This window comes from Heteronotia binoei, chromosome 10, assembly GCF_032191835.1.
Source record: "Heteronotia binoei isolate CCM8104 ecotype False Entrance Well chromosome 10, APGP_CSIRO_Hbin_v1, whole genome shotgun sequence".
In the NCBI taxonomy this organism is placed as follows: Eukaryota; Metazoa; Chordata; class Lepidosauria; order Squamata; family Gekkonidae; genus Heteronotia; species Heteronotia binoei.
Genome location: NC_083232.1, coordinates 41,711,794 through 41,723,982, shown reverse-complemented (window position 1 = coordinate 41,723,982; position 12,189 = coordinate 41,711,794). Strand labels below are relative to the sequence as shown.

General features: G+C 41.0%; 1 protein-coding gene across 2 annotated transcripts in view; it reads right to left on the bottom strand.

Annotated features, from left to right (window-relative positions):
* The window catches only part of CDK14 (cyclin dependent kinase 14), a 388,387-nt gene extending 382,280 nt beyond the window's left edge, over positions 1 to 6,107 (bottom strand). For both annotated transcript variants that reach the window (XM_060248474.1, XM_060248475.1), the window contains exon 1: positions 6,011 to 6,107. In XM_060248474.1, the coding sequence (XP_060104457.1) occupies positions 6,011 to 6,107 (97 nt within the window). The remainder of the gene's footprint in view (positions 1 to 6,010) is intronic.
* Positions 6,108 to 12,189: the final 6,082 nt, after the last annotated feature.

Below are 12,189 nucleotides of genomic sequence, written 5' to 3'. Positions count from 1 at the left end.
CCAATGATCTGGTATTTAAAGATGCAACTTTCATTTAAAAAACCTAAATAGCTGTGGAAAGAAAGAAAACCTCAAGACAGAGTTTTGTATAAATATAGCAAAAGTTCACAAGAAGTTTCCTGCAACACTAGAACTCCAGTCTCACTCAGGTTGTCGTCTGTGTAGGCTGTGGCTCTTGAATCACTTATGAAACTGGAACGGGATAAGAAGAAGGTGATACTTTGCCTATATAAGACAATACCTTCAGCAGTATTTGCATTTTTTTTGGAATTGCTAGCCAAATTTCATTATGTAACAGCTGAGGTTTGGGAAAAACAATTGTACGCACCTGTTTCCAAGCTCTCTTAATTTTAAGGCCCTAAATGACTTAGGATGAAGGTCTTTGGAAAAACTGCCTCCTCCCATTCTGCCTGCCAGGAAAAATCTTCGTCATAAGCCCTGTTCCTGTGCCCCCACCCCCCACACCTGCAGAACTGAGGCAGGTAGAGATGGGGCTTTTCAGCACTGGCACCTCATGCCTTCCCCTTTGAGGCTCACCTGGCACCTACTCTACTCTCTTGTAAGCACCAGGCATTTAGTTCAGGGGTTTATCTTCTTACATCACTTTTACAGTCAGTTTTTATCTTGGGATTTATTTTATAGGACTCCTTTTAAAATGTTCACTGTTTTGAGCTTCTTTATGTTCTGGCTGGATTTTTTTTGTACTGTTTACAATTTTACTGTGTTTTACATTTATTATGTTTTCAAGCAGACTCTCTGGAGAAGTGGCAGGAAAAAAAATTAAACAAGGAAATTCTCCTTCAAACAATTCATAATTAATTGCAGGACTCCCTGATGTACAAATGGCCCAGCTTAGACATTTTGCCTGCTTTCGCTTCTATTTGCTTACAAAAATCAAGAGATCGCTTCCGGCAGAAACTGACACTCCGCAGGCACTTCTCTCAATGGCTTTTAGAGGGAAGATGTGCACAGCACTTCCAGGATCCCTCAACCATTCCAAATCATGACACACAGACCCTTCCAAGGTTTTACACTTCAAAATAATCCCCTACATCAATAACTATCAAGTATTACCACCAACAATTGCGGTATAAAGAAATTCATTCTCTACAAATAAATAAGGCTCTCCTATGTCTTGTTGATTTAATTTGGCAGTTTCGTGAGGTACTCATATCATCCCAAACAAGGAATGATTGAAAGGGTAATTTCTATTTTAACTGACATGTGGGTCCTTTGATCAACATGAGGTTGTGTCTTACATTTTGTCTTAATTTGAAGGGCCCCCTTATACATACACCAAGCTAGCCCAATATTTTTCCCTTTAGGCATCCTTTTCCAAGGGCTGCTGCTAGCATAAGAGCACTCTTGCCAGACAGGATCCCAGAACAGCCAACCAGATACCCTTGGGAAGCCTGCAAGGAGAGCTAACAAAGTACAGCCTCCCCCAAGTGTTGTCACCCAGGTGCTGGCATTCAATGGCCCCACCGCCTGGAAACACCGAGGTTCCTTTTAGTCATCAAGAATAATAGATATTAATAGACCTCTCCACTGTTCATTTGTCTAATGCACTGAAGTCTCCCCTCCCTACCAGAGGCCTGGACAGAGGCCAATGTAACATCATTGTAAATTTTATATATATATATATATATATATATATATATATATATATATAATGAGATTCAGAAAAGTACAGGCTGCTTGGTTACTACCTGTATTCTGAATACATTTGTGGAAACTCTGAAAGAAAAAATTATAAAGCAGACCAAGGAATGGGCCCTACTGAGAAAGCCCTTTACAACGTAGCATGTATAAATCAAAGTCCTGCCTCATCAAATTTTGGGAGCTCTCTCAGAGTGAAATGAGGATAAAGACAACCCAGCTGTAATATTATAAGTTTGGACTTCCTAAAGCTTATTGATAAAGACTCTTGACACAGACTCTCAGGTAATTTTAAAGTAATGACATAAGAAGATGGATCTTCTTGTGTTAACTGGTCAAATTATCAGGCACAAAAGAAAAGAGTAAATTGACAGCTCTCACAATGGAAGTAAACAAGCAAGCAGTGGGGTCTCACAGAGATCTGTATTGGGACCAGTGTTCCCTCTAAGCTAAGTTAGTGTGAGCTAGCCCACAGTTTTTCAGATTCTGGCTCACATATTTTTGTTTTAGTTCAGGAAAAATGGCCCCAGCGCAAGCTAATTTATGCAGTAGCTCACAACTTTAATGCCAGGAGCTCATGAAGTAGAATTTTTCCTCACAAGACTCCACAACTTACAGGAGTATTGATTGGGACCAGCAGATTTAGTTTGTTCACAAATGATCTCGAATTGAAGGTAAACAATTAAGTGTCTAAATTTCATTTTCAGGATGACTGAATACTCATACCAAATGAGTGAATACTCAAATCAAAGTAGATTGGATGAATCTACAACAAGAGAGAGTCATTGTGTAAAATGAATAATACTGGGGTCAATAAGATGCTAACATTTTATCTACACCAAGAGGATCTGAACCAGAAGCACTCAATCAGAAAAAGGATCTTAGGGTCATCAAGAACAGCTCACTTAAACAGGTCCATTCATTGCACAGCAGTGCTGAAAAAGACAAACTCTTCGTCAACAATGATTTTAAAAGGCATCAAAAACAAAACCTCCAATATTGTAATGACATTGCATAGACTTCAGTACAGTTACTTTTGTACCATTCTGGATGACCCATAAAAAAAAGCCCACTGGAAAATGTGCAAAAGAGGGCATTCAAAAATACTGAGGAATCTTGGAGCATCCTCCTTATAAATTATTTATGATGAACAGAACTTTTTCATCTTTTCTCCAAAAGCTCAGCAGCACCCAATGACATTGATTTAGAATGTGGGATAAACACTTCTTCACACTATGCCTAACCAACCTGTGGAACTCTGTGCCATAAGGTGTAGCAATTGTTACTGACTTAGAGGGCTTTATAGGGCGACAGACATTAATTTTATTAGCCATCACAACTGAAGTACCTCTATATTCAGAGGCAGAATTCCTCTCAAAGTCAGCACCATGCACTACTTTTGGACGTTCTAGAGGCATCTAATTAGCAACTGAGAATCAGAATGCTGGATTAGATGGACCCTGGGTCTGATCCAACAGGGCTGCTCTTACATTCCTATGCTCTCTTGAAGCAATCTACAGTGGTGACCAAATCATACCTTCTGCCACAATTTAATGATTCATTGTGCAGAGACGCACTTCCTTTTGTCTATCTTGGATTTACTGCCAGTGTATTTTATCTGATGACCACAGCTTATTACAGCAGAAAAAAATTCTCTGCTCACTCACTCATACAATGCATCATCTTACAAACCTCTGCCATTAGCCAACTTTTTTCTAAACTAAAAAAGAGCTCCATAATATACTATCCTATGATTAAGTATACTTACAAAATGTACTCTTAAAAAAAGTTCATCATTTGTCAATTGAGCAAACGGGGGGGGGGGGGGGGGAATCTGATGGAAAAAAGTTTTGATGGAAAAAAGTTTTTGGGCCAAAGTAGTAGTAACAAAAATTCCAAGATAGATAAAATGTGACTGGTTATTTAAGAAAAAGCAGAAACAAAACTGGTTACTGCTATCCAAAGTTTGGATGTGAGCAGCTGGTACACACTTCACATCAGCACAAGCTAGGCAGCACAGCACATACCAGAAAACAGATGAAGCAGCAGAGCTGGACAAGTGACTAGGCAGTGTGGTGCAATGGTGAGAACTAGGACTGGGGGGGACCCAGGCTCAAAGCCCCACACAACCACAGAGGTACCTGCACCAAGCAACCCTACCTTCTAAGGCAGTTGTGAAGATAAAATAGAGGAAAGAGGGAACTGTGCCTCTTCTCCCTACCCTGCCTTAAAAAAAGTTTTCAGCTAAAAGAAATGCTGGGTAACTCAAAAACTACTACTTTTTAACAATGCCTCAAATAAAAAGTCATTGCTGTATTGGTTTTGAATGTTTCCTGCTTCAGTTAATTTTTTTTTTAAATAATAAAATGTATCAAAAACTCAGAGCCCCAGAAAAGAGAACTTGTTCACTTTTGCCTTCAGATTCAATGGGCTTTCAACGGACAACTAAAATATGCTTTGCATTCAATTGGTTGTTGTTGGCCTTTTTTCCAACCTTTCACTATCAGGCTTGGGTGAAATTATGTAGTACTTGTTCTCAGAGCATCCTTGCTCTTTGCTATCCATCTCTTTCAGTAGAAAGAGCTGCTTAACTGTACAAATGATACTATGCATATGCATAGCAATGGTGAGAAGCTCACTGCTAAGTGTCTTAAAGACTAACAAAATCTGTGGCTTTCATCATGAGTCACTGGTCACTTCTTCAGATACTGGACTACTGGACTCTTGCTCACTTCTAAGTAAATTCTCCTGAATTCCAAAGGGAGTGTGCTCCATAGCAAGTAAGCTTAGAACCAGAGCTTCACACTGCATTCCAGCACACATGAAAGTTCTTTTTGAATCAACGGGATATATCTGGAACTAAAGACATGAATTCTAGGAAATGCTCAGAACTGGGCTATGAAAGCAGGAAACTGGTGCCTTATTTGCTTCCAGACTAGCGGCACACACCCACACTTTACTCCAGACATCTGTAGTCATTAAAAGTTGAGATACAAAAAAATGACTAGGATCTCCGGCATCTTCGGTGGGGGGGGGGGGAGATGATCATAAGATCTGACAGAATAGACCATTCATATCAAACCAAATTTGAACAGTTTGTGGTTTTTACTATTTCTGTATGACTCTGGTTGAGGGATGAAACACACAACGTCAGAAACAAAAGGAGAGCCTAGTCCATTTGTTCTGCATTGTGGATGAGCCAGAAAGCCCTTTTGTGAGTCAGCTGGGCAGCAGAACTGTAGAGTCAGGGCCATATTAACCGAGGACTCAAGGAAAGGGGGAAAGGATGGGGGGAGCACAGAGGGTAAGACTTCCACATCCAAAGTTAGCCCAGCTGGCATATCCTGACCAAATTCCAAGGATGGTTTCCTCTTACCACTGAACCATCTGGAAGCTTATTCCTACTTCATCAGCAAAGCAGTTTAAAAGGCATTATTTTCCTCTGCAACTTTATCACGACTGCTATTGAACTGGGTCACTGTTGTCCAAACAAGAGAAATGCCTAAGGTAAGGATCCCCAAGGTAAAGGAATATAAGCTACAAAGACACCCTGTAAAATAACTCCAAATGCAGCTGCTCCTTTAATGCACTTATCAGCAGCTAATATTTATTTCATCTCAGAATACATGGCCCAACTGCCAGCTATATAACCCTGGTTTACACAAAGATCCCATTTTGGCACACTCAGCCTCTCTTCTTGCATCTCAGTTCAATGAAGGCAACTGTCTCTAATCCCGCACTCAATAACAGACACACGTGTTACAATCCCCATGCCACACACGAGCCATTCCTATATATTAAATAGAAGCAGATTCGCCATCATCTACAATAGAGTGTATGGGGGTGGGGGGGGGGACATTTTACCTGCGATATATGTGATCTAACACCTAATCCCTCACTCTATGCGCTAAACGCACGTAATAAGCCATTTTAAAAGAAGCAGCCGCAGTGAACTGTGTGTGACTACGTTCCAGGTTCACACGCATCAGATCGGAATGCAATGTTAACGTGCATCCAGATGTTGCAAGCTCCAAAAATAAAACAGCTTCAGGGGAACCATTCTCAATAAGCAACGCGGAGCGACACTAACAAACAGCATTTTACCCTTCTAACCCTTCAGTGGCTTTTAGAAGAGCGTGCTTAGGGCTTGCTCCCTAAGAGTTTCCCGGTGCGGCTTCTCCGGGGCAAAGGGAGGGCAAGCGAGGCGCGCAGTCCTCGGGGAGAGCCTTCGGATTAAAGGAATGCTCCGCTCCTCGGCCCCGCCAGGACTCTCCGGGCAGGCGAGGAGGCGCCCTTCTGCCGCTGAAGCCAGCCCGACCGGCCCCCGCTCCACTCGCCTGCCGGGGCTCACCGATTCGGCCGAAACTCTCCGACAAAGTTCGCCGCAACTTTTTCATCCTGCTGAGCTTCTTCTCGGCGGCGGGCTGCGAGTCGAGCAGGTCGCACATCTGGCTCAGCTGGACGCCGGCGGCGGCGCCTCGACTAAAGTCCCAAGCCCGGGCTGCGAGCTGGGCAGAGACAGGCTCTGCTGCGGCTCTGCCCGCTCCCACTTTAGGCTCCCACTCCACCCGGGCGGAGGGACTCCTCTACGTGGTGCCCGGAGCAGCAGAAGCCGTTGCCGCTGCTGGCGCAGGCTTCCCCTTGCCCATGGCTTCCCCCCTGCCCTGAAATTGGGTAACACGCTCCAGCAGACAATGAGGGGTGGGGAAGGAGGAGGAGGAGAGGAGAGGAAGGGGGCTTCTCCCTCTAGGAAACGGGGGTGGGCGGGAGGAGAAGGGAAAATGCGGGGAGGGGACGGAGCAGCGGGAAGGCGAGAGCCCCACGAACCGAGAGGAGACAGAGAAAGGGAGGCGGAGGAGCAGGCGAAGGGAAAGAAAGGGGAAAGTCTTGCCAGGAGAGGCAAGGAAGGCTCCGGCGGAGGCTGCTGCCCTCCCGCTAAAGAGAAGTCGCTGCTCCCGCCGCCGAGCAAAACGCCTCTCCTGCCCCTCCCGCCCTCGCTCTTCGCCACAGGCGGAGGCTTCCCGGCCGCCCACGCCACGCCTCACTTTCCCCTCTCGGCCGCGCTCATTGGCCCGGGCCAGGGAAGCCGGCTCGCCGGGGAGTTTCGTGCCTTTCTTCCTTTTTCCAGAGTCTTTTGCTGCGGTGGCCACTTTTTCTTTCTCGCTCCTCAGCGCGCGCTGACTCGGAAGCAAGCCAGCCCCTCTTGAAGGAGATGGGACGAATTTCTTAGCAGCTGTGCGTAAACGCTGTCGGCCCGCGCCTCCACGTTTGGCATTCCGGCGGGAAGATGTCCCCCTGAGATGGTAAAATAGGCTGGGCCACTTCTGCCACAGGCAGATTCTTGCTTTGAACATTTATTTACTTCTATAGACCCGGCAACACACCCTGCTCTCCGATGGGGACCCGAAGAAACTTGTCTCATTCTCATTTTCTCCTCAAAATAACCCTGTGAAGGAGGGTAGGGCCAGCATCACCCAAGCTAGCTTCCAGGGCAGAGGGGAGTTGCCAGTCAGGGTCTCCGAGGCCCTACTCTGGGACGCTAACAGCTATACGACACTCATTCTAGGGCTCAGTTTGACTTCTCCTGTATGCATGAACTAAGAGTGAGCCCTCCTGCATAAGACCTTGAGTAGCCTGAAAACAATAAAATATTTTCGAATGAAGCAACAGCGTTTCTCTGCACAAGCTTCTCCATCTTCGGTTAACGCAACACAAATTACTTAACTTCCGCTTCCAGTTTTTGCTGTTCAAGTAACACTAAGTCAGTGTTTGTGTAAGAGAAGCTTAGCGAACATCCTCCCCCCACAAAAATGCAAGTATATGCAAGCAATGTTTAATTTTAACACAGTAGTTAGGCAAGGCAAATTCCAAAGGATGTTCTACAGCAGGGGGAAAGGTGTCTGCATTCACTGTATGCCTGCTGAGATTTGGTAAGATTTCAATGCAGTCTGCACTTGTTCAAGCACAATATAAATTATGCCTTTGTAAGCAAAATTATGTTAAAGGTCTATTATATGGAATAAAATGCAAAATTAAGACATGCTATTGAATTATTGACATTTTCTATGTAGTTCCATTTATATATCACTTCACATGCTCAAAACATTGTGCTTATCTTAACTGCACAACAAATCTGTTAAGCAGGCCTATAGTATCCCCAGAATACATTTGAGGGGCCATTGCTATAGGGATAGCGGTTGACATCAGATCATTTATGGCTGGAATGAGATTTGATTTGGAGACCTTTAACTCATAGCTTATGTTCTCTGCACTAGCTTCCTGGAACATACACTAAAAGGTAAAGGTAGTCCCCTGTGCAAGCACCAGTCATTTTCAACTCTGGGGTGACATCATATCACAACATTTTCACAGCAGACTTTAAGGGGTGGTTTGCCATTGCCTTCTTCAGGCATCTCGTCTTTCCCCTCAGCAAGTTGGGTACTAATTTTACCAACCTTGGAAGGCTAAGTCAATCTTGAGCCGGCTACCTGAACCCAGCTTCTGCCTGGATCAAATTCAGGTCGTGAGCAGAGAGCTTGGACTGCAGTATTCTGTAATTTTAAAATAGATATCTACCACTAACACTAGTTTTGCTAAGAAAACAAAAACCTGTATTAAGCTATAGCTGCAATCCACTGTCCATTAATTCCACAATAGTACTGTTAAAATAAATGAAAATACTCTAATATAAGCAAGTTTTAGACTGGGAACAGTCATAAAGGCCTATGGAAGAGGTGTATCTTAGCAAAATCAGTTTTAATGAGCATCTTTTCTGTTCCTAGACTGAGCCCTCAGACAACATACCAGGAGCATCACTGGCCTGGCAGTGGCAGAGCTTCTGGCCATGATGCATGGAACAGAACTGGTTTTGCTGCCTCCAGACTTCCGGGATTTGGAGAATGCTCAGCTGACCTGCCTCTCTTAGGTGGGCAGACTGGAGCTTCTGTTTGGGGTAGTAAAGGGCAAATTTTTGCCTTTTGCCTACTTTTCTCAATGAGAGATTAGTCCAAGATATGCACAGGAAACTTTGAGGTGATTTACCTTGGCTAAAAGGGAGTCCCAGGGGGGGCTCCTTTGAGGGATCCCCGGAGAAGAGTTGCATATTCATCATCTGCAGAAGCTTACAGAGTCATTTATTTGACATAAGCTTGACAAGATCCTAATCTTCTTTGAGACTGCTAAACATCTGATGCTGTACGAGACCAGTGTTGATTTGGATAACCTTAGGAAAAGGTACTGATTGCTTTAAAATAGTCCCAGAATGGTAGATAGCAAACAAAAGAATATTAGGTGGGAAAGAAAGTTTGAAAGCTTGGAAGAAGAAGAGGAGAAGGGGTGAATTTTGGACTTTGTTAAATTAAGGACAGTGTTAAAAATTGTAAAGGAATTTATTGTTTTGTCTACTTGCGGTCGTGGAGTAAAAGCACCATCGTCGGAGATCTGCAGTTTCTACAGTCAACACAGGAAATATGTCAAGTATCGTGAGACTTTGTTACCAGTGAGAACGTGAATTGGGGCAAGCAAAGCAGGAAGTAACTATTGAAGAAGTGGACCTACTCTAAGATTGTTTTACCATAGAAAAACATCGGCGGCCATTACTGGGAGACTAAATTTTAAAAAAAATTAATATCTGAGCCTGGGAAGGTTGGGTACGGCGAAATTAGGCTCATTTGAAAGGGCAAGTTCTAATCTATCAAACATGATAGTTGAAATTTAACTTGGTGATATCAAATTTTTTGCTGTTTTTTTTAATGCCAGAGTCAAAGGTAACCCGTGCAAGGACTGCCTCGTTGGAGAAGATGCAAGATCAGTTGGAAGCAATGGAAGCTAGGATGATGAAAGAGGTGAAAAAGATAATAAATGCTTGCAAAAAAGAACTTTAAAAAGATATTGAGGACTTTAAAAAAGAAATGGAAGAGCTTAGAAAGGAAACAGTGGTGGTGTCAAAAAAAGTGCAGAAGGTAGAAGGGAAAGTTAAACTCCAGGATTCCACCTTATTAAAAATGCAAGAAAAAAATAACAATCCATGACTGTAAATTGATGGAGACACAAATACGTCTGAGAGGAGTACCTGAAGAAGAAGGGACAGACTTAAAAGAACATGTAATAAAAATAATTGCTGATTTCTTGGAGGAAGATCCTGAAGGGACTAGAAATATGTATGATTATATGTATAGAGTGAATTCATCATATGCCAAGAAAAATAACTTACCAAGAGATGTGGTTATAAGATATATGACAAATTAAATGGTGGGGAAAATCTTGAATAAAAATTTTGAAAAGACATTGATAGTGGGAGGAAGCAAAGTAAGAATAATGAAAGAATTGCCAAGAAAAGTGATAAATGACAGGAGAACATATAAGAAATCAACAGAAAAACTACGTGACAATGGAATGAGGTATAGATGGATAATACCTGAAGGTTTGAGCTTTGAGCTACAAGGAAGAAGGATTACAATTACAAATACACAGGAACTGCGTAAATTTTATGAAGAGAATACAAAATTTGCACCATGATGGATTATAAATTATTATCTTGGAATGTAAATGGACTAAATTCACCACAAAAAAGAAAGGCAATATTTCATTGGATTAAAAAACAAAACTGTAATATAATTTGCTTACAAGAAGTTCATATTAAAAAAAAGGATTATAAATTTTTATGGAATAAACAATTGGGACTGGAATTTTTTTCATTGGTGGAACAGAAGAAAAGGGGTGTGATTTTTTATATTAAACAAGAATTGGACCCAAAAATAATATTTAAAGATAAAGATGGAAGATTTGTGACAGTGGAAGTAGTAATAAATGCGAAAAAACCCTTATTATTGAGACTGTATGCACCAAATGGTGCAAAAGATGTTTTTTTAAAAGACATTATAAAACAACTTGATGAATTGACATATGACCAGGTCATGATTATGGGAGACTTTAATGGAACAATTCATTGGACAGATCATTAATGGAACAATACATTGGACAGATCTCGGGGGAAAATAACAATAAAGAAGAAAAATTGCCGAAATCCTTCTTTGAACTGGTTAAAAAGAAAACTTGGAAGACATATGGAGAAAATTTAATCCTGAAGTACGAGATTATACATTTTTTTCAGCAAGACATAATACTTTTTCCAGAATTGACGTTATGGGGTACAAAGGACTTAGGCCTTATAACTAAGAAAATAGAGATCTTACCAAAGATAGGTGCAGATCATAACCCAATATTATGGATTACAAAATTGTCTAAAAAAGAGAGAAGATGGAGATTAAATGAAGATTTACTACAAAATAAAGAATTAGTGACATCTCTAGAAAATGAAACTAAAGCTTTCTTCCAAATAAATGATAAAGATGATATAGAATTTCAGATGGTGTGGGATGCTTGTAAAGCCGTAATGAGAGGAATATTGATTACATTAAACAATAAGGGCAAAAGAAAAACAGATGTTGGACATTCAAAATGAAATAAAGAAAAAACAAGGGGAACTGAGGAAAAGGCCAGGGAAAAAGAAAATTATAAGGGAGATTACAATACTACAAGCACAAATGAGACATTTGTTAAATGAGGAAGTAAGTAAAATTTTATTTGTATCCCGCCCTCCCTGCCTAGGCAGGCTCAGGGCAGCTAACAACATTTCATACATGTACAGTAATAAATATAAAACTTTAAATTTAACAACAATTGGAATGGAATTTGAAAAAATTACAACAGAAGTCCTTTGAGGGAGCAAATAAACCTGGAAAGTATTTGGCCTGGCAACTGAAGAAAAAGAGAGGAAGTAAAATTATTAATAAAATTGTGGTTGATGGAAGAGAGATGGTAGATCAAGAAAGAATAAAGGGAATTTTTCAAGTACTATGCTAAATTATTTAAAGGTTAAAGTAAAGAAGGAAAGGATGGAAGCATATTTTAAAAGATTAAAACAGCACCTTTAACTGAATATATGAAAAAAAAAATTTGAATGATCCGATTGAAAAAATAGAAATTGAAGCAGCGATTAATGCAATGAAAATTGGGAAAGCACCTGGACCAGATGGATATTCGGCAAAAAAAATTAAAATTGTTAAAGAAGAATTAGTACCAAAACTTCAAAAATTGATGAATATGAAAAGAATAAAAGGGAAAATACCAAATACATGGAAGGAAGCTGTAATTTCTTTGATTCCTAAGGAAGATAGAGATGTCACGAATGTAAAGAACTATAGACCAATTTCATTACTAAATAATGACTATAAGATACATACAAGAATTTTGGCAGAACGACTTAAACAATATTTGATATATTTCATAAAGGAAGACCAAGCGGGATTTCTCCCTAAAAGTCAAATAAGAGACAATATTAGAACTGTTGTAAATATTGTAGAATATTATGAAAGACATCCAGAGAAGAAAGTTGCATTATTCTTTGCGGATGCAGAGAAAGCTTTTGACAATTTGAACTGGGACTTTATGTTTGCAGTAATGGAGAAAATAGAGTTGGGGGAAAATAAGAATGATAAAGGCAATATATACTGAACAACATGCAAGGTT